Raw genomic sequence first — 22,632 nt, 5'->3', positions numbered from 1 at the left:
ACACACACACACACACACACACACACACACACACACACACACACACACACACAGCGAGACCGAGTCTGGAAAGCCCCCTAAAAATCTCCAGAAAAGGCTACATTATATGATCTTTACGGAAAAAGGGTAGAAATGTGGAAAAAATCCCCCCCAAATCGTAAAATACCCCCAAATCATCTTTCTGATCTGGCACCGGGGGGGCCCCTCTGGCTCCACCAGTAGCTTTAGCACGCCCTTTTTGTGACGTCACTCACACATGGGCATGTCTCGTTCCTCTTCCCCGCAGCTACTAACACGCTTCCGTGACAGCCGGGACACACGCGCGAGGTTCCCACTGGAGTACACGGACGAGCCGGGCAGCTGACTGTTAGCTTAGCTTGCAGCATTCAGCCAGAGCGAGCGAGCCTGCCTGCCAGCCAGCGAGCGAGCGAGGTGTAGCCGAGTGAAGGCCGGACAAGGACGCCAACATGTCCAAAGACAAGAGCGACACGATCATGGAGGCGGGCGACAAGGTGCTGTGGTACCCGCACTCCAAGAGGGACACGCGGATGGACCAGTTCAGGCGGCAGGTGAACCGCGAGCACGGGCTCGACTTGGGTGAGTCGCTGGCTCGGTGGATCTCATTTTGTTCAAGGGGCTTCAATTTAGCTTTCATCGTTGTGGGATTACTGGCTGCAATGAATTAGGACAAGTGAGCGCTGACGCGGTGCACCTCCGCCAAGGCCGGTCAGTGGCAATGTAAAAGAACAGGTTATCCACCGCCGCTGAAACAGACAATCGCCTTTTATTAAACAAGTCAAAGCAAAGCAGATGCAAAATAAAGGGAAATGATCCGTTGTTGGTTCAAATTGTCACCATCATCTACTTATACACGGATTTGTTTTTTTTCAAATATTGAATTGAAAGATATTCGCATTTATATGTATTTTAGATTTTTAACAATTTTTTTCTGAGCAATTATAGTGGAGGTTAATCAATTACACACAGATTTTCCCAATTCAGTGGCCCCACCAGTCACAAGCCCCCTTGAAAAGCACAAATCCACAGTACTTTATATCACATCTTTTGGTTGCCAAGGAACCAAGTTGAGGTGAAGAGAGGAGCATCTCTGTCAACCAAACAAATGCTTTTCAACAGCAAACAGTGTGTGACGTCAGTAGCTAAAGTTGCTCCTTGCGAGTGTTCTCATTTTGCATTTGCATGCTTGACCCGAAGTGCAGACCAGAACAGCATGGTCGCGGTTAGCATGCAGCATTATCATTCACAAAACCTTTGCAAGTGCCAAAGCATTTCTTCACTGTTTTCAGTAGCCGCGAAAAGGGTTCGGTGATGCAGGTGATTTGCTGTTTGACCCAAGTTTGTGTGTTTGTGTCTCTTACCGCAAGTCAACTACGGGGACTTATACCAGTGGTCGGTGGACTGCTATGCCGATTTCTGGTCACACGTGTGGAGATTTTGCGGGGTGGTTAGCTCCAAACCCTACCACCAGGTGAGTGGTGCTCAATTTGTCCGAAAAACAACAACAAAAAAAACAAACAACAACAACAAAAGAGTTGAGTTGTTTTTTTTCCCCCTCCATGTCAACCTTTGGGGCAAGACAAGGGGATGTCGTTGATACTTGTCAAATGTGAGCAAGAGAAGCCCTTTCAGACTTTTTGTAATTAAGGGCTATAGAAATAAATTTGACTTGACACAAAATTCAGCTATTGCAGCTTGCTGCATTTAGATAAAACAATCATAGCGGGCATCGAAGGTTGGGGGTGGGGGGGGACATGTCTTGTGACAGGGTGTGTTCTTTGTATAATTGCTTTCAAATGACCAGTGTGCGTGTCTGTCTGTGTGCATTTGCGTGTATGTCGGTTTTTGTGCATCTGTGCCAAACGTGTTTGTGTGTCTTTGCTTGTGTCCTTGTCTGTCTGTGTGCATTTGCGTGTATGTCGGTTTTGTGCATCTGTGCCAAACGTGTTTGTGTGTGTCTTTGCTTGTGTCCTTGTGTGTGTGTTTGCATACATATTCCTTTTCCTGTGTGCGTGTGTCCTTGTGTGTATCGCTATCTGTTTTGCACGTGTTGTGTCTCTGTCCATATTTGTGCATCCATGCGACATGTGTCTCTGTCTGTGTGCCGGCGTGTGTGGATTCCAGGTCGTGGACGTATCCAAGCGTATTTCGGACGTTCCCGAGTGGTTTTTAGGCGCTCGCCTCAACTTTGCGGAGAACCTGCTCAAACATGCCGAGCAGGACAAAGTTGCTCTTTATGCTGCAAGTGAGTACACTACGCACGTGCGCGCGCACGCACACACACCTACACACACACACACACACACACACACACACACACACACACACACACACACACATGCACACGCATACACTGGAGAGACACACGTCATAAGAAAGGGCTGCGTCAAAATGGATGGCCAAAATTTGTAATTACCCTATATAGCCACCCATCATGACATTGTTTTGATAATTATTATGATTCTTTTTAGTCTTTATATGTTGTTATTTTTAGTACAATGTTCCCTTGGATATATGCGATTCACAATGTACAGTAATCCCTTGTTTATCGTGGTTAATGGGGACCAAAACCACCCGCGATAAACGAAAATCCGCGAAGTAGCGACCCCCCCACCCATATAGGTACATGTACATAATATTTATTAGGCCAAATTTAATGGTATACATGCATGTAGAAGTAAATTTTGAAGTAATTAACATGACTCAATGCTGTGTACTAATAGATTTAAACATGTATAAGTTAGGTTAGTTTATGAATAACAAAATACAGGAAACATATAATTTTTATTTTTATTTTTATTTTTTTTAAGTCCGCAAAAAGTCCGCAAACGGTCCGCGAGAAGCTACGAAAGTCAGCAAAACAACAGCGAGTCACATAGCGCAACATATACAGTACTGTACTACATGTATATGAAAAAAAAAAATAAAAAATTACCGGTACAAGTTTTGGCCATCCATCTTTTTCTTCCTGTATGCGTTTGTTGGTATCGGACATACTGCTCCTGTATGGCACTTGGTATCGGATCAATACCGGTGTAATTATGTTTGATACTTTTCTGTCAGCTTCTCTCTCGTTTGCACTTTTAAAAAATATGTAGAAACATTTATTTGAACTTAAAAAAATGTATTTTTTCCAGCTGAGGCTAACGAGGAAATTGTGAAAGTCACGTTCCGGGAGCTGAGGCGTGATGTGGCGTTGTTTGCCGCCGCCATGAGGAAGATGGGCGTCCGCACTGGAGACAGAGTCGTGGGTGAGTTTCCAGAATGCTAATGCTCAAAAAAACAAACAAACAAACAAACAAACAATTGATGCTGTCATTGACAAAATGTTCAACATGCTAAAAACGTGTCCAGCAGATGTACCTGTGTCAATTGAACCTAAGATTCAGATAAGTTGAGAAGCTAGCGTTTAATGCTAATGCTATAAACAAAACAAAGACAGCCAATCACATGGTTGACAAAATCACAGACATGCCAAAAACGTGTCCCAACACATGTACAATGCATCATTTGGAGTTGATTTCCAAAGATTCTGAGAAGAATCTAACTCTGAATGGTCATGCTTAAAACAAAACAAAAATAATCATGTTTGATCAAGTTGACAAAATGTCCGACACGGTAAAAGTGAGTCTTCTGATAAATCAAGAAGGGGTTGTCAAAAAACGGTCACGCAAATCCAGGAGAAGATGACTCAGAATGCTCGTGTTGTAAACAAACACAGCGTCCTTTTGAATGCGGACTTTAATATTTGTGAAGGGAGGATTTCTCTGCCTGGCTTGATGCATCCGGTACAAAAAGAAAGCTGTGCCCTGCACCACCAGTGAGCAAATACCATAAACTCCACGGCCAAGCAAAGTCAAGAATAAGAATGGGAGAATTAGACAAAAGGTATGAATAAAACAAATCCATAAAAAGGGGTGCGTGTCAAAGTGAATTTGTTTTCGAATTATAATATTGTGTATTAAAAATGTGCCACTGAGTGTTTCATTCATTTAAAGCCATGACTGAGAAGAAAACCCTAACCCTGGCTTGAAATCCTCCCTACTTTAAACTGCAGTCATTGTCTAAAATATTACCCAGAAGATCAAGACGCCATCTTAGATTGACTTGACTGAGCTTCACCTTCTTGATTACATCTACCAAGAAACCCCGCCACCCCCCAAAAAAAACAGAGGCAAGTTTAAAGGGAAAAAAAATCATTTGAAAACCCATGACTTGAAACTCTACTTTTTCTAGGAGCTCTTTTACGTTTTAAAATGTCATCTGCTTCCTATGAAGTGAAAATATATGATTAATACCACAATCCTATTGAGTTGTTGTTGCTTGATATGAATTTTAGGCTGTTGTGTTAATGTGCGCGTATGCTCGTAGGCTACCTTCCCAACGGCATCCACGCGGTGGAAGCCATGTTGGCAGTGGCCAGCATCGGAGCCATTTGGAGCTCCACCTCCGTTGACTTTGGGGTCAATGTAAGCAAGTATCTTGTTTTTACTAATTTGTGTTTTAACCAACAAAAGGTGTCGAAATATGATCGTGTATAAAAAAAAATATATGGTCGATAACAAGGTAAAGAAAGGTCAAATTGAATTTTTTTTCCCTGCTGTTTTTCTGAGCTTTAAAGCGCAGCCATCGGAGCCATTTGGAGCTCCACCTCCGTTGACTTTGGGGTCAATGTAAGCAAGTATCTTGTTTTTAATCATTTGTGTTTTAACCAATGAAAGGTGTAGAAATATGATCGTGTATAAAAAAATATATGGTCGATAACGAGGTAAAGAAAGGTCAAATTGGATTTTTTTTTCCCTGCTGTTTTTCTGAGCTTTAAAGTGCAGGTCATGTCTTTTGTGGTATTGTAGCGCCTCTTCTGGACAAGTGTGGCACAACAAATGCAATACACACGCAAGGAGAAAAACTCATGCCAAAAAGTGTACTCAAGTAATGTGCTGCTACTAATGGAATAAAAGTCAATAGTCATTAATTACTTGAGTAAGTGTTAATAATTGTTTTCTTGCTCATTTTCTGATCAGAGCAAAATCTGAATTTACACATGCAGGTTTTATTTTAATTTGCTGAGCTCATTTTCTTTCTTTTTACTTGAGTCGCTTGAAACCCTAAGCTTTCTTTAAAAAACCTCGTTTGAATTTGGACCCTTGCTTGAAACCGTACCTCCCTCTTTGCGGTGTTGTCAGGGCGTTCTGGACCGGTTCTCGCAAATCCAGCCCAAGCTGTTGCTGTCTGTCGCCGCTGTGGTTTACAACGGGAAAACTCACGACCACATGGAGAAGCTCACCTGCGTCGTCAAAGGTTTGGAAACCCGAATCCTGACTCGAAACCAACCCCAACGACAACTTGAAACCCGACTTTAAAGTCTTGTTTTCATCCCGAAACCAGGATTGAAAGCCTTTTGCCTGACTCATAAATTATAACTCCAATTTGAAAGGATGTATCAAACCCCTATTTCTACCTTGAAACACGTTGTTGAAACCCTAATCTTTGTGAGAAACCCGAAACCAGTCTCGAAACAGTAAATACTTTGCTTTGGAACACTCAGCCTTGCCTTGAAAAAGAAAAAAATGTGGACAAAAACCATAACCCCTCAAACACTAGTTTTAAACCCTAACCCTGTCCTCAAATCTGAATTTGTACCTCTAACCCTTGTTTAGAACCCTAACAATCCCAGCCTTGTCTTAAAACCAGACTTTGAATCATTAGCTAACTATGGCTTGATACCCTAATTTGAAAACTTAAACCTTATTTAAAATCCTTATGTTGGCTTGAAACCCTAACCTTAATTTCAAACACTACTTCAAAGCCCTAAATGTGGAAGCTAAATCAGAGTTTGAAGCTGAAACCTCAACCCTTGTTAAAACCCTTACCCAGACTTGAAATGCTAGCCCGAGCTTGGAACCGTAATTTTCACCCTTGGGGACCCTAATTTGAAGCCTCGGCCCTTATTTAAAACGCTTACCCAGGCTCAAAACCAAAACCCTTTCCTGTATTTCTGTTTCAAAACCAAGTCAATGGCAGTAACACTTTTCTGTGGGAATCTTGCCAGCCTCTGCTTGTGTGTGGCGAACAAAAATACCCAAAGTGCGTGCGTGTGTCTGTCCCATAGGCCTTCCTGACCTGCAGAAGGTGGTCGTTATTCCATACGCTCGTGACAAACAACATGTCGACCTCTCCAAAATCCCCAACAGGTATGCTCACAAATAATGGCATAGATTGTAACATTGATGCTAATTTCTTTTAGCCTTTTTCTGTTTGTTTCACAGTAAACGTTAGCATTAAGCTAGTGGATTTGGCTCACAAGAAATGAAATGATTAATTTTCTTTTGTTTCATGTGTGTCACTTTCAAAATGAACCTCAACTGGCAGTAACAAATAACTTGAAGCTAGCACACTGGGCATCTTTTTAGAAAAACGTTCAAGCGAGTCTTTTCCCTCCCTCACCCCCTCCGTCAAAGTGATGTCATGCGATCGTCTCCCATTGATTGAAAGAGTGAAAACAGGTGTATATATTTCTGAGGTATTTATTAATGTTGTTCTGTCCAGTGTGTTTATCGACGACTTCCTGGCATCCGGTCGTGGCGATGGCGATCATCTCCCCCAGCTGGAGTTTGAGCAGCTGCCCTTCAGCCACCCGCTTTTCATCATGTACTCATCAGGAACCACCGGAGCTCCCAAGTGCATGGTCCACTCGGCCGGGGTGAGAAGAACGCTAGCGGGCTCTACGTGGAGAGCAAAACACACACTCTGGCTTGACACCTCAGCCGTGGCTTCAAACCCTATTTTGAAACCTCACAGCGTTGGAGCTTCTGGTTTAACTTCTGTGGAAACATTCCTGTCATTGTGTCATTTTCCACCAGAGGGCAGCAGAGTTCCATCAGCACATTGGTGGAGGGTTGAAAGACTGACTGGCAGTATAGTTCAGGCTAGCCACGCACATACTCATTTTAAAAGACTACCCCTTCATGAAACCATGCCTATGACGTAAAATGATAACTAAAAAAAAAAAAAAAAACATCTTGGAAAACATGAATTTGAAACCCTGACCCCAACTAAATCCTCCACAGTTTCCCCGTTCCTATTTATTTTTTTTCCCGTCCCCTCAGCTGTTTTTTCTTTTTTTCACGGTCTCGTCTGTCATTTTGTGTCGAGCTCATCCTCGTCTTGCTCCATGCATAATTGGACAGTAACGGCGCCGTCAAAACGTTTGGCCCTCTGCCAATTACAGGCTTTTTTCCCGCCTTTGTCGCGGCTTTCACCAGGAAAAAAACGGCAGATGAAAAGCGCCCGAAGGCCGGTGACGTCCAGCGGTGACGGCTGGCGACTGCGGCAGGAGGGAGAGGGGGAGGCCCTCTCAACATGTTTTTTTTTCCCCTGTGGGGGTGGTAGTGGTGATGATGAAAAGCAGTGAGCGGGTTGCCAAATTAGTGGAGAGCGCCAACAGACTGGCTGCAACAAAAAACCCCAGCTAGTAAATAAGGACCAGAAACAACTTTGAACCCTAACCCTTTCTTGAATCCCTGCTATGGGATGCTAACCCTGACGTGAAAACCTTACCCAGCCTTGAAACGCCGCGACAAAAAAAAACTGAACTTTTAACTTGTAACCTTACAAGCCTTCATTGAAACCTTTATCCTTACTTGAAACCTTAGTTTTAAACCATAGACCAGCGACAATTTGACTTATCGGCAAATCATCATCTGCGTCAGAAAAACGGAACATTGTTCACAATTTTTTTTTGCTATTCTGTGGAATGAAATTTTATATATCAAGAACATGAGTTATTGGTACTTGGTATCAGTGAGCACCCAGACTGAATACTCAAACTGATATTGGTCTGAAGAAAAGTGTTCTCGAACATCCCTGAAACTCTAAATATGAAAAATTAATTGTGTGTGCATGCGCGTGTGTGTGCACAGGGCACCCTAATCCAGCACCTTAAAGAACACATCCTCCACGGCAACATGAGCAGCAGTGATGTCATCATTTACTACACTACCGTAGGTTCCCACGACGACCGGTCTTCATTGACATATTGTGTTGCTCTTACCGCCGTAACGGAGTGCCTCGTGCGTGTGTGCGTGGTGGCAGACGGGCTGGATGATGTGGAACTGGCTGGTGTCGTCGCTGGCGGTGGGCGCCTCGGTGGTCCTGTATGACGGCTCACCGCTCATGCCGACGCCCAACGTCCTCTGGAACTTGACCGACACGCTGGGGTGAGCAATTCGGCGGTCACATGACCTGGCATGTTGCTTGAATGTGTGATGTGTCGGCCGAAAAAAATGAGCTAAATTGATAGATGTGGTGGCCAACCCTGGCTTGTAAACCTTACCCAGGCTTGGCAACCTTATTTGAAATTCTAACCGTACCCAAGCATAAAACCCTAATTGGACACCCTAACCCTTGTTTAAAACCCTAACCCTTGTTGGAAGCCCAACTTTGAAACATTAGCCCTTTGTAAAACTTTGTAAAAAATTGAAACCCTAACCTAACCCTTAATCTCATATGGAAAACTGATTGGCAGCTTTAACCCTGTCTTGGAAACCTAACCAGACCTGAGACCATAATTTGAAACCCTAACTCAGGTCTGAAACCCTACCCTTTGTTTGAAACCCTAACTCTTGTACCAATCCCTAATGGCTTGAAACCCCACTATGAAATCCTAACCCTTCTTAGAAACAAGTCACACTAACGGTTATTACAAACCCTAATTTGAAACCTTACCCAGGGTTTGAAGCCCTAACCCCATCTTGAAACCTCCTCATGAATCCCAAACATAAATTGAAATTGTTACTCTGGTTTGAAACCCCATTCTCAACCCCCCGTGTGAAACAAGACAAGGCAAGACCAAACTAGCGGATGTCAGTGTCTCGTCGCTCGTCAAAAGTACTCACGCTACAAGTAAAAGTACAGATACTTGTTGGGGAAAAAAAATAACGATTCAGCGGCTATATTTGAGAAAGATCTGCGTAGGACTCAATTGTGTGCTACCTAGCTATGCCTCCACCCCAAAAATGCATCGTCCTCTCAAATATGGCATGCCCGCTTTAGAGCGCCTCGTTGTCAGCTGCGAGTGCGTCTAAATAATACAAGTAAAAAAAGAATAAAAGTAAAAAGTCAACAGGGAAACACATATGGTCTAGAAAAGCAAGTAAAGCACAGGGAACATGAAATCTCTCGGGGAGCTCAGTAAAAGAGTATTTGGACTTGATCCCACCGAGCGGTGGGAATTGTTTAAATACGAGGTGAGGCGTGACCAGGACGCGTTCACCGGAGCGTCGGGCAGAGAAAGACGAAGGGAAAACAAAAAAACCAATCGGGCGCATCGACTTAGGGTGCCAAGCAAACAATGAAAATTCAAAGATAACGCCGCTCGCTCTTGCGTAAGATCTACTTTGATTAACCGCAGCAGCTTTGATCGCTATGGTAACCACCAATGTGACCCCCCCCCCGCCCCCCACAGACACACAAAAAAGTAGACGAGAGATGCGTCCCTTGGGGGAGGCAAACAGCAGCGTGGACTCGGAATGATGGGATTGACTCTGTAGGTTCAAATCAATCCATTTTCATCGGAGCCGTTGATGGGGTGAGAGTGCACGGGTCGCCACGAGTTACATCGCAAAGTGAAATAAAGTCGAAGGGAACACAATCTGTTCAGGGTCACAGGATTAAGCATCCCGCTGTTCAGCCGTGGAAAACTTTCCCATTTGGCTGGGTTGATTCCCAGAAATTGGTTTCGTCGAGCCACTTTGGGATGATTGGAATAATTCAGCCTCCCAAGTCAGTTTTGCATGGCTCTATGGGATTTGGTAGGCACGTCTATCGTAAGCAGACCCACAAAAAAAGTCTCAAGGAGCCATGACGGAAAAGACGTAGGAACGCTGCCACTTTGGTTCTCAGCAGCTAGCGTTGGCCTATCTTGGCTATTTCCAGTTGGATGACACTAAATTGCAGATCACGGCGACCATGCTTGACGACTCTCGACCAAACGTGTCTTGTGTGACGTAGCTCCCGTCCTGAAGGTTTTACGTAAAAGATTCATGCGTGAAGAGATTACCATCAACATGTGTGGCCAAAAGGAAACTGCAAGTAGCCGTAAATGCCAATTATCGGACGTGAAAAGGCGAGTGGACCAGTGGAAGTCCAAATCAAAAGCCCGGAAGCTTCACTGTGAGTTTAAGCCTCTCGGAGGCTCTGACAGATTTAGCCCCAATTAAATGCTCCAACCTCCCTTCGCAGGACCAGGGTGTAAAAAATGTTCTTGTCAGCCTCTCCCACAGGGCTTTACCCGCCCCCCGTTGGCGGCGGTGCGATGTGGGAAATGTGTCTGCACCCTAATTGGTTAAAAAAAATAACATTTCCCACTTTAAAGCTCGTATCTGTCTTGGTGCAATGGTGGCAGCTTCTCTCCGCGGCCATTTCTGCCGAAAGGTACACGCACACCGTCGTTAAAGTTCTGTCATTGCCGTAATCAATTAAAGCAGCAGCAGGTCGCGAGCGATCGTCGCACGATCCACTGAATCCAGAAATCCATATTTCCTGCTGAGATGTGAAAGGAGCTCATTAGTCAGCAATTTTCTTTGTTTCTTTTTTTTTTTTTTTTTTTTCTGACCTGACACGTCTCCCGTTGGTGTCAGAAAGACGCCCGGCGTTCTATTGCTGACGGCAACGTGCCATTTGGAGCGCGCCACCTTAAAGCATCACAAATTTGCTGACCGCAGCGCACATTTTAGTCGGGGTTTGGGAGCTGAGATGACACCGTCTCGATGGGACTCCTCCGGGGACTGCGATAGGGGTGACACAATCCTCAAAAATTCAAAAGCTTCCAACCCAGGGGAAAAAAAAAATGAGTGTCTGTTTTTTTTTTTTTTAAAAAGCTTATTACAAGCGTTGAAGAACCGACAAGGATCTAAAATGACTCAGAAAACAGTTCCATGTGTCCTTCAAAGATGAAATCCTCTCTTTGCAACATGAAATATGAGGTAAGCATGTTTATCCTGCGTAGACCCACAAAAATCCTCAAGCCACGCCTGAAATGACATTTTTGGGTGACACAGCCATTTTAGGGTCATTCCCAGAAGTCATGGGTTGCAAATGAGGGTTCCAAGCCAGGGTGAAGGGCTTAGTAATGACGCTTCAAATTCGGGTATCCAACCTGAGATCAAGTCATGTTTTGGCTTTCATACTAAGATCTCAAATCCAGAGTTTGTTGACCGTTGGTGTCAGAAGTGGGACTCGTAGAGTTCATGTGTTCACAGCATGACCAATATTACAATGTGCCCCTGAATGATTATTTTTTTTTTCCCTCTCTTCTCCAGCATCAGCATCTTTGGTACTGGCGCCAAATGGCTGTCGGTGCTGCAGGAGAGGAACCTTAAGCCTGGTCAGTGACACGCACATGCGCACACATGTGAAATGCACACAGACCCGAAAATGAAAATGTTCATCTCTGTTAATCGACCGCAACTCAACCCACCCGCATCAAGAGGCACCGGTGAATCATTACACCCCCAACAATTTATGTAACCAATTTGCTACGTTTATGCAGATTTTTATTTATTTTTTCCCCTCGGCCAAAACAAGGGCAACGGCGCAGCCGTTTGCAGAGAACGAGGACGGCGTGTCGGGCTCGGCGGAGGTCGGGGAGTTGGTCGTAAGATTAGCGGGGCGGCTAATAAGCGCCGACACGGCTCCCATTACGAGCGCGGGCCACTTTCCCCATCTCGGGAGAGCCGCAACACTAAAAGCAATTAGCCGGCGCTCCCGGTGACTTGTGTGAAGAAGCGTAACGGGCCCTTTTATGCCGGTGATTGAGTGTCAAGCACGGCAAACTGTTGCGCTCGCCGCCGCCGCCTAAACGGCCAAAAAGATATTAGTCGGCGCGGCCGCTCGCCGTCATCATCGTCATCGTTAGCGTTGTCGTGTCCATCTGCTCTTATTGTCCAAACGCAAATTTATTGGCGCGGTTTCACTGTCGACTGTTGTCAACTGCTGCCTGTGGGCGTGTGTTAGTGCAGTGTGTGCCTGTTTGTGTAGTTGCTTGCGTTTTGGGGCGTGTGTGTGTGTGTGTGTGTGTGTGTGTGTGTGTGTGTGTGTGTGTTTGTGTTTTGGTGTGTGCATGCATGTGTGTGTTGAGATTCCTCTCCAGTGGACAGCACACCCTCGTGCTCGTGTTTTTCTTTGCACGCGGTTCAGCACCTATTGGCAGATTTTTTTTTTTGTTATCATTTATACGTTTTTTTCATCAGCCAACCCTCTGTTTTTTTGTCGCAAACACTGGTCTCTTAACATGGCACGGAATAAGAAGTATTCAACAGCTTTTTGTTATATTTCTAGTTTGTTACTGTAGTTTTGTAAACATAAAAATGTATCGGTAGTTTTTTTTTTTTTCTGAAAATGCTTTTTTCCCAATTTTAATTTTCGTTCTTTTTTTCATTTCCTAAACCTTGGCGCGCACACGTGTATTGGCACATGCCATCTTTTATGTCACACAAAAGAGCGCCAACAGCTTCGTACAATTCTTGCCGCGCACGGATCCCCCGCTGTGCGATTGTGCGAGTGAAGACTGTTTCTGTGGCTGTTCCATTTCAAACAAAACCATTCTGTGGAGCGAATTACCTCCAAACAATAAAACGGAGTGCATCATATTTTGACCTACTGTATTGTATTTATTTGAATAGGCTCCTATAGGTGACTTCAAATGATGCAGGCGGCGGGGAGAAAAAAAAAACCACCAAAGCATTTGTTTATTTATTGTGGTTGTTGATACTTCTTTAAAATATTATATTTACTATTTAAATAACAGGAAAATAATTTCATTTCAATTAAATATCTTTTTTTTTTTTTTTTTTTTTTGGTCATTGATTTGTGTCTATACTGGACATGATTTACTGTCCAAAAATTTGATCTTGGCTTTTCCCGATGATATACACAGCGCATTTTTAATATATATATATATATATATATATATATATATATATTTTTTCTCTTTTACCCCCCTGCAGCCGAAACCCACAACCTTCAGTCTCTCCACACCATCCTGTCGACGGGTTCCCCTCTCAAGCCCCAAAGCTACGACTACGTGTACCGCTGCATCAAGAGCGACGTCTTGCTGGGCTCCATCTCGGGTGATTATTTATTTATTATTATTTTTAATGTTTTTTTTTTTTTTTTTTTAATCTCTCTTTTATTCCCCATACGAGTGGCTCCCCACACATGAGCTTACAAAAAAGGAAGGATTGACACATAAAGGGAAAAATGTATAGAGATGTACATTTTTGCACACGGCCACCCACAGAGTCCCTTTCAGCCCATTGTTGTGTTGACAGGGCAGCAGAATGCTATCTGTCGCTCTCTGTGAGCTCTGAAACGTTTAACATTTACTGACTGACACATTAGGCACACACACACACACACACACACACACACACACATACACACACACACGCACACATTCAGTGGAGGAGGCGTGAAAAGACGGACAGTAAAAGGCTTTTACACATCCATAAATAGATTTTCGCTTCACCCCAAATACTAAAGGGAGCCATGTTTTTTATGTTATTTACAGGTTTTGCGGTTTATTTTATAGTAGATAGTTTTTATGAATTCCAACCCCCGGCGTGAGTTTCACTTAGCAACATGAAAACAGCAAAGGTTATTCGGATTCATAAGACTGGAGAAAACCCCCCCACTTATTTACACATTACAGACTTACAACCTGACTAACACGGTTGTCAAAAATTCTTGAAAAACTATTTGCTCATAGACTTGACAATGTTATTGCGAAACATAGTCTTTGAAGTGAAAATCAGTACAGTTTCAGAGAACAAGGACAACGGCGTTTATGGCAGGAATGGAACTTGTGGGGGAAAAAAATGATAACTAATAAAGATAAAAAAGAATTTACTGTTGGTGTTTTCAGAGACCCCCCAAAAAGCTTTTGATCCTATAGATCCCAGTATGTCAATGGAAAAATTATAGAGGTATGGTACAAAAGGTTCGGCACATAAATGGTTGAAAAGCTATCTAGATGACACAAGTATGCACAGTTCAACAATTTAAAATCAAACGAGTTGAAGATAATGCACGGGGTTCCCCAAGGGTCAATGCTTGGCCCTAAACTATTAATACTCTCTATCAATGACATTTGCTGTGTCTCTAAACTTTTGATTCGCCCGTAACTTTATTTCGCTGAGTGTTAGGCCTTGGCGGAGGACTGACCTACTAGTTCCATATCCACTCATCCCCATGTCCATTCTCACCCAACAGCGAGCCGCGCCCCGTTTGCTTTCCCTCCTCGTTGTCCAGGGCAACAAGCAAGCTGCGATGATATTGGCTGCCAACCCACCTAACCTTGACCCCCGAGGCTATGCCTGTGTGTGCGTATGTGTGCGTCAGGATTTATCCCCGGCATTTGTGGCCGACCGGTGGTCACTGTGACATATGCGAGGGGACCCCTTTGCCCATTTCACCCTGACAACACAGCCTCTCTGTTCAAGTGTGTGTGTAGCAGTGTGTGCCTGTCTGAAAGTGTGAAATCACTTCAGCAGGTGACGTGAGACCCCCATGGCTTCTCGATGGGCGATTTTAACACTTTGACCGCTGGGTGCGCATCCTGATTCAAGACGGTCTGACCCGCCATATGCCACTCCCTCGCTCAGCTCTTGTTTTTGAAAATTCTGTTCCCAAAGCCTCTTTAACTTTGCGAGATTAAAATTTGGTCCATCGTGAGGAGACCCGCAAAAAAAGTCTCAAGAAAACCCTGCCTCTGTGAGTCTGCTAATCATTACCAGTAGCTCTTTCCTTTGTGGTAAAATACTGCAAAAACCGTACCTCAAAGGGCTGAAGTATCAAAAGTATCGCGATACAAGGTTGAGAATCTACAAATGGCCAAAAGTACTTCTGTTTCCGCAGATGTTCAATTTTTAAACCAGCCGATTGCGATTGGCTGCCTTTTTCGATGACATGACGTTTTTCCCATTTTCCAGCAGCCTTTTGAAGAGGGACTTCCCTCTTTTGAGATTTTATCCAACTGCTACTAAATTTTGACTACTGCCACACCCCTCGATCCATTTCCAATCCAATCTTCATCTTCAGTCATTCAAAGGAAGCCTCCGCCTCGGGTCCTGATCGTCACCTCCGTCAGAGGCTCTCTCACATGAGAAGCATTGAGATAAAAATATATATGTGGGATTGAGATAAATGTCGTATGTGAGGATCTGACGCATTCCATACTTTCACCAAAGAAAGCAACAGTGCCTAAAATACACTTTGCGCTTTCGCCCATACAAGTCAGCACAATAATGAAATAATTGTGCATCTTCCCACTCCCGAGCTTGCGCGTTTAATCAGAAGTTTTTCTCCGGACCCCCGTGGGATCTCATTAAAGCTCGCTACGAGAGCCCGATATAATAAAAGCGTGAGGCCCAGGGATTGATGAGAAGAAGAAGAAAAGATAGATAGGAAGCCAGGAAGGGCAGAGAGCAGCAAACAAGATGGATGACGGCGGCTGCCATGCATAGGTAGACGCGGAACAATGGCAAGAAAGGAGATGAATGGGAGGCGGCGGGAACACCGCATTATTGGAAAGCACAAAGAGAAAAATGGGGGGGGAAGCCCCCCGCGCCCCCGAAGCCATTTTCACTCAGCAGCACAAAATGCCGATCATCATTAGGTCCGCAAAGAAAGTCTCCAAAAGACATACCTGAAAAGACACATTTTAATTTGAAGTGGCCATTTAGGGGTCCATCCATCCATCCATCCATCCATTTTCTAGCGCTTATCTGTGGTCGGGTCACGGGGGCAGCAGCTTTAGCCGGGAAGCGCGGACTTCCCTCTCCCCCGCCACTTCTTCTAGCGCTTCCCGGGGGATCCTGAGGCGTTCCCATAGTCTCTCTAGCGTGTCCTGGGTCGTCCCCGGGGCCTCCATTTAAGGGTCATTTGGGCTATTTCCAACGGGCCCCACAAAGACCAACTTGAGTTTTCAAGATTGAATTGCGCATCCCTGTTTTACTTAGAGCCAAATACCAAATGTTGCTCTTATGAGTCGACCCTCCAAAAAAGTCTCAAGAAGCCATGCCGGAAATCACACAAGAAGTCGACCATTTTGATTTCAAATTTAGGCTCAATTTTCCACTTGTCAAAGCCTCACTCTTCATTCACCAATTACTGTGAAAACATACCTTTTTTTTTTTTTTTTTTGGGAGGGGGGGGCGGTACAGACATCGTGTCCTGTTTCATGGGTCAGAACCCAACAGTTCCGGTGTATCGTGGCGAGATCCAGACAAGAAACCTGGGCATGGCCGTGGAAGCGTGGAATTTTGAGGGTAAGAATGAGGAGCGCGCGCGGCGGGTGAACAAGCAGACGATTGTTTACCGGGCCTGCCTGAAAAGTTCACCTTGGGCAAGGAGCTGTCACAATATTGTTCTCCCGAGTGGACTCTTTTAATCCAAGAGTAATTAGGCGAAACATCCCCAGGGTAACCTCGGTTGAAACAAAACGTAAGCCAATTTTTTAATAAGAGTTTTTATCCAGCTTTCAACCCTTCCTGTGTGTGTGTTTTTTTTTCTCCCACATTGATTGCAATCCCTAAGTCCCCTCCTGGCCAGTGAATCATTTAAAGACACTTTTTAGTGGGAAAGAGCTCGCTAAGCTCCTTCAACACCATCCTGAGGGAGAAGGGACTGCGGGATATTCCACCAGGTGTGTGTGTTTAGTGTATGTGTGTGTATGGTTTGTTTAGGTAAGCCAGTTTGGGGAGAAAGTGGCGAGCTGGTGTGCTTGAAACCCATCCCGTGCCAGCCAACGCATTTCTGGAACGATGACAACAGCAGCAAGTACCACAAAGCCTACTTCTCCACCTTCCCGGGTCAGTGGAAAGTTGGGGGGGCGGGGTCACACTTTACAACTGGACACCTTGTTTGGGTTTTGAAAAAGCGGCTCGATGGGTTGGGAATTCACGGTCATTCGTAGGATCATTGAAAATTATGAAATGGGCAGAAAAGACCATTGACCTGAGGGCCAATATAAAAATCGAAGGAAGAAAATTGGACATAAAAACGTCTTCTTTTGAGAAAGTCACAAATACTACAAAACACACAAACATTCTATTTGCAGGAAATACTAAATGAAATTAACACAAATATTAAAAGCGCCAAAAATATTCTGCCAGTCCGGTCCAGTGTCGCACTTACGAATCAAGAAAAAACTGCCGAGTACAAAAAGGGCGTGCCCTCTATCTGTCAAATTGATGCTCAGTATTGATTTTGACCGCTATTCAAGAATGTCAACGATATGTCCTTTCTCTTTGCATTTCTGTACTTAACTGAAAAACAAAATGGAGGTAGCCCACTCTAGTCCTGACGGCCTCATTGAACCGTCTGACTTGCCACTTTACAAGACTGACAATTTGTGTGTTGCGTTGGTGTTTGTAGGCGTCTGGGCCCATGGCGACTACTGCAAAATCAATCCCAAGACAGGAGGCATCGTCATGCTTGGCAGGAGGTCAGTAAAACGCGCCGGCTGCTCCTTTGCAGGCCGTTCATTCGACTTTGAACCGCTATCCAAAGCCGCTCGTGGACTCTTGTTGCGTTTTCTTATTCAGCGCGATGTTGAGAGACCCAAATTCACGGTCACGAACCTGAAATTATCCTCCGCTGAATTTTCAATTCAAAACATGCAAGTGACATTTTTGTGTTGGATTTTTTGTCAACCTTAAACTATACTTGATATCATTTTTCTATCCTCAAAAATGATGAGAAAATGGAATTAAAAAAAAGGGACCAAAAAAAATGCGACAAAATATATTTGAAACACTGCAGAAATATTATGTATTCGTATTACAAGTAGATGATACACTCCATAGAATGTAAATATGCATTGGAAATGAGAATAGAAAAATATTCAAAGAAATACTTTCAATTAATCAAATGCGTAAGAAAGAAAATATTAAGCATGACATCAAAAATAGTAATCCTTGCATAAAATCATTTCTGTATTCTACTCGAGAGTACATACAAAAATACACGCAAGGAGAAAATATTCGGAAATAATTCAAAATAATAAAAAATTAAAGTTAGAAAATAATACCTGTATATTAGAAAGTTATAAACTATACAAATATTGCAGAAAGAATACACAAACATCACTAGAAATACAAAAATACTAGACGTATTGACACTATCCTCAGCTTCTCCTCCTCCAAACAAATTGCTGGTCTTCTTTGTGTATTTGTTGCGCAGCGACGGGACGTTGAACCCCAATGGCGTTCGCTTCGGCAGTTCGGAGATCTACAACATCGGTGAGTCCCAAAGGAATCGCCGACCAAGTTGATTGATTGAAAAAAATTCGACACAATCCAATCACAACAACAACGTAAAATGTTGAGATGACTGTGCGGAAATTAAGAACCGTTCCAAGTATCGGTGAGTGTTAACACAAACATTTCAGACTTCTCCTTGTAAATAAAATATCACTGTCAAGAAAAGCCTACAAGAACAGCAAGACCTTGTTTGGGGTTAATAACTGTAGCTAAATCACATTAATTAAGATAATCAATAATAAAAAATGTAAAAGCAAGTCATTGCAACGGCATGATCTCAGTTATTGTTACTTGCCCCAAAAAAAAAAACCCCAAACTTTTTTTTCTTTCAATGAAGTTGTACAGAGTAGGTCACAATAATGGTGGAAAATGTCCGGAAATGCTTTTCATTTTTGGGGCATGTGGAGAGGGGTGTGTAGACTTTTTCTTGCCGCAAAAAAAAACCCCAGTCATGTTGTGTCTTTTGCACGCACGGCAGTGGAGGCCTTTGAGGAAGTATCGGACAGCCTGTGCGTGCCTCAGTACAACGCCGACGGCGAGGAGAGGGTGGTCCTCTTCCTCAAGATGGCGCCCGGGAAGCCCTTCAGCGGCCAGCTGGTGGCAGACGTGAAGGCGGCCGTCCGGAAGGCGCTCTCCGCCCGACACGTGCCCGCCCTCCTGCTGCAGATCGCCGACATTCCCGTGAGTCCAAAGTCAATTTTTCCCGTCATTGCATTTGAAGAAACGGTCAAAAATTGATCACAAGATGATTAATCATTCTTGTAGAAATGTCCTTTGTTTTTCGTCTTTGCCGGTTAGCATCACACATGAACATTCGGCGTGCATTTTAAATGGATTTATTTCAGTATGATTGTTTGCCCGTATCGGAGAAACAAAGTCGATTAGTCATTTTTTTTCCCCATTTTCCAAATTTTGTCTTGCACTCGAAAATACGGCATAATTACATCACAAAAACTAATACTAAAACATAGTATTTTCCCCAAAATAAAAACCCGCTCTAAAAAAAAACTAATTAAAAAAAAAAAAAGTCAGAAGGAATTAAAAAACGAACCCGAATGAAAAATCCCAACCTATGAGCTCCTTCGGTGACAACACAGCCATCATGTAATTTGCGTTCTTCTCATTGTGGTTGTTTAGTACACGCTGAGCGGTAAGAAAGTGGAGGTGGCCGTCAAGCAAGTGCTGGCGGGCCGCGAGGTTTCCCAGCGAGGGGCTTTCTCCAACCCCGACTCTCTGGACCTCTACAAGAACATTCCGGAACTGCAAAACTTCTGAGCCACAAGGGAAGTGGCCAAAGAGAACAAAAGACTATTCCCTTTAGCTGCTCGATTGACCGGAGAACAGCGAACAACAGCCGCCGCGATCGCCGCCAACACAAAGAGGTACTCTTAGTTTTGCCGTTAGCATTAGCATGAGCACTTTGGTTTAACATCAGCCGCCATTTTATCACATGCTTTAACTCCCAAAACCGCGGAATGCAAAAAAAAAAAACAAAACCACACAAAACAAAACGAAATCACATCAAACATTCAAGATGGATGATCCAGTTGAATTCGGGTTGTGGTCTGACGAGACTGCAGAGTTCAAAATATTGGGACAGTTTCTATTTTTGTGGATGGATGCTTGGTTTTTATTGCTCTTCAGACAAAAGCGTTGGGACGTCTTCGACTCTTCTGGGAAATGCTGGTGAAAAACGGAATGCTTAACATTGTAATGGATCGTGTTGGATTGGCTTTGAACTTGAATGCTTATTATTGCTGTCCCATGAGATGGGGTGGGAGATCAATCCTATTTGATTATGATTTGGATGGTTAGCAACAATGATGAATTTGAACTTTATAATTCTTACTATTGCTGTCCCGAGAGATTATATGGACAAACGTCTGGCGGAATTTTTTGTTTTTTTTGTTTTTTTAAATATTATATAAATGAAAGGCAGTGTGACTTTGGTAATTGGTTCCATGAACCAGGAAGGTACCCACTCAGCTTGCGTCAATAAAACAAAAAGGTACATTATATTTTAGTTTTTTTAGTCCATTCCATTGCAAATGTGTCGGTCAACTCCAAACGTCAGACATTTGTTGCATTTTTATTTTTGAGAATCGTCGCAACGCTTGGGACAAAATACATTTTCTAGAAATAATTACGGATTATCAATGTTGTCCTTGTGCATATTGTCAGTGACAAAATATTTATAATGACCTCAATGTCCAAAATAATAAAAATGAATGGGAAAAAAAAACTTTCATAAAAGTGTGTTTATTTTAATGTTTTTGATGGATATAATGTTTATTTAATCCACGGTAATTCTTTTTGTGTTTGCCCATGGACTTCCATTGAATACATTGATGAAACTGATTTAGATGTAGAAGACACATTTAAGTATTTGTTTCATTTCATTCAAATTTATAACGGCGACTTAAATCGTGACTATTTAAGTTGATAATACAAATATACCACGTTTGGAATACGTACATTTAAGTCTTAGATTTATTTTAAAACCTTCTCAGTACAACAGAAAAATGTCATGTATTCAAAGTGACCATATTTTTCAAAATATGCAATTCAAATACATTGTAATTGGATGCATTTAAATTGATATTTTTCTTTTTTTTTTTTGAATACATAAAATTGGTGTCATACATTTAAATGTGCCCTTTAACGACATTTTTCTTTCGACATTTTTCTGTTATTAATATAAGTATTTGCTTGGTGGAGGTAATAAGTTTGGTCCTGGAAGGTTGACAAGAACATAAGTTGTGTCTGAAAGGTCCTTGACAGCTTTTTCTCTCCTGGTCTTCTCCATGTCCCTGAATGGCGACATTTTGTGTGCGTGCGTGCGTGCGTGTGTGATTGCCAGCCACTCATTTTGATTGACATGTGATTTGCCTTCAAGCGAGCTCTGAGAAACTCCCACTAACCTTTAGAAGCCCGGGCGCTAACACCTGTCAATCACCAAGGGAAAAATGACTTTGGGAAAGAAGAAAAAAAAAACTGTTCAATGTGTACTTTGGGATGTTTGCATTTTGTTTCGGAAGGCAGCAAATTAAAGGAGCTCACGTTGAAAGTGTCGCGATGGAATAACGCACTTTTATGAGACCGAGGGTTTGAAATTGTACAATATTGACTAATGACGCCTCGGTTGGATGTGGGAAATCGAGAGGCTCGTTGAGCGCCCTCATTACGCCGTCATTGGAAGACAAACTGAGCAATTTAATGCGCTGGCTGTTTTGGGAATCGCTATACTGTATTGTAAGTTGGTCATTTTTGAGTACTGTTAGTCTTCGTAGTTAGTCGAGGTTATACACGATATAAATACACAGTTCAATGTATAAAAATTCCTGAATCGTTTCAGTCCTTGGGTCGAGTGTATGTGTGTAAAATGCCTACATAGTCCACTCAATACAAATCCCTACATAGCATTTCGAGACTACTTCCATGAATCGTTTTTGCCTTAGTCAACTATAAAGTCCACTATGCAAAAATTCTTTTGTGGTCATTCGGGAGTACAGTTGCAAGTTAGTTTTTTAGTGGTAACTACCTAGCTAACTTAGTTAGTCACTAAATTTGTTTGTTACTGTAGCTAGCGAGTTTGTTCGTGTACTAGATAGCTAACTAGCGGATTCATTTCTTATGGTATGGTAGCTAGCTGTTGTAAGTCTAGTGTTTGTTAGTTTTGTGAGATTAAAGAAGTTTAATGATTATCAGTTTTTATACATTTTTCCTTTTTTTTTTGCTCTAGCGAACGGTTTGGACCATTTTTTTGGGGGCGTGGGGGTTGTTTGGTCTCTCGTTTGCTTGTGCAGATAGCTTGCTAATTTGTACGTTTTTCTTTTATACAGTTAGTCCGCTTGCTGTTCAACTTGCTAGTTTTTGTGGTTTTATTTTTTGGGTTTCATTTGCTAAGTAGGTTGCTAGCTTGAAAGCCCATTTGGGTTGTTAATTTGCTAGCTAGTAACTGTAGGTAGCTAAATAACATGATAATGATAGCAATAGAGTTCAGTCAGTATGTGATTAGATGGCTTGTAACATGGTGATGGTGGGCACATCTTCTCCAGAATTGGTCTGTAATGATGTTACAGAGGAAATAAAACCGTATTTCATTACAAATACAGCTCCTAAAATGATACATTTACTTTCATTTTTTAAATGTAAAAATATATTAAAACATCTCGCAAATAGAGGTTAATATTAATCCTAAATTTCAAATGGGTTTAAAACATTTTATCGATTTTTTTTTAATAGTTATCATGAATTTTGTTTTACAGAAGAATAACAGTATATTTATTAC

The 22,632-nt window shown here is 42.8% G+C and overlaps 1 protein-coding gene across 1 annotated transcript; it reads left to right on the top strand.

Moving 5' to 3' along the window:
* The first annotated feature begins 300 nt into the window (after positions 1–300).
* On the top strand, positions 301–19,837 carry aacs (acetoacetyl-CoA synthetase). The gene is made up of 18 exons (XM_019885792.1): positions 301–597; positions 1,386–1,489; positions 2,143–2,263; positions 3,156–3,269; positions 4,390–4,487; positions 5,205–5,319; positions 6,131–6,212; positions 6,568–6,721; positions 7,941–8,021; positions 8,113–8,237; positions 11,340–11,404; positions 13,026–13,148; positions 16,233–16,346; positions 16,764–16,889; positions 17,455–17,524; positions 18,262–18,320; positions 18,820–19,022; positions 19,479–19,837. Exons 1-18 carry the CDS (start codon positions 468–470, stop codon positions 19,614–19,616), a joined length of 2,022 nt encoding a protein of 673 aa, XP_019741351.1. The 5' UTR covers positions 301–467; the 3' UTR covers positions 19,617–19,837.
* The last annotated feature ends 2,795 nt before the right edge of the window (positions 19,838–22,632 follow it).

This window comes from Hippocampus comes, unplaced genomic scaffold (assembly GCF_001891065.2).
Source record: "Hippocampus comes isolate QL1 unplaced genomic scaffold, H_comes_QL1_v1.1 scaffold78, whole genome shotgun sequence".
Lineage (NCBI taxonomy): Eukaryota > Metazoa > Chordata > Actinopteri > Syngnathiformes > Syngnathidae > Hippocampus > Hippocampus comes.
This window is presented reverse-complemented; position numbering and strand designations above follow the sequence as displayed.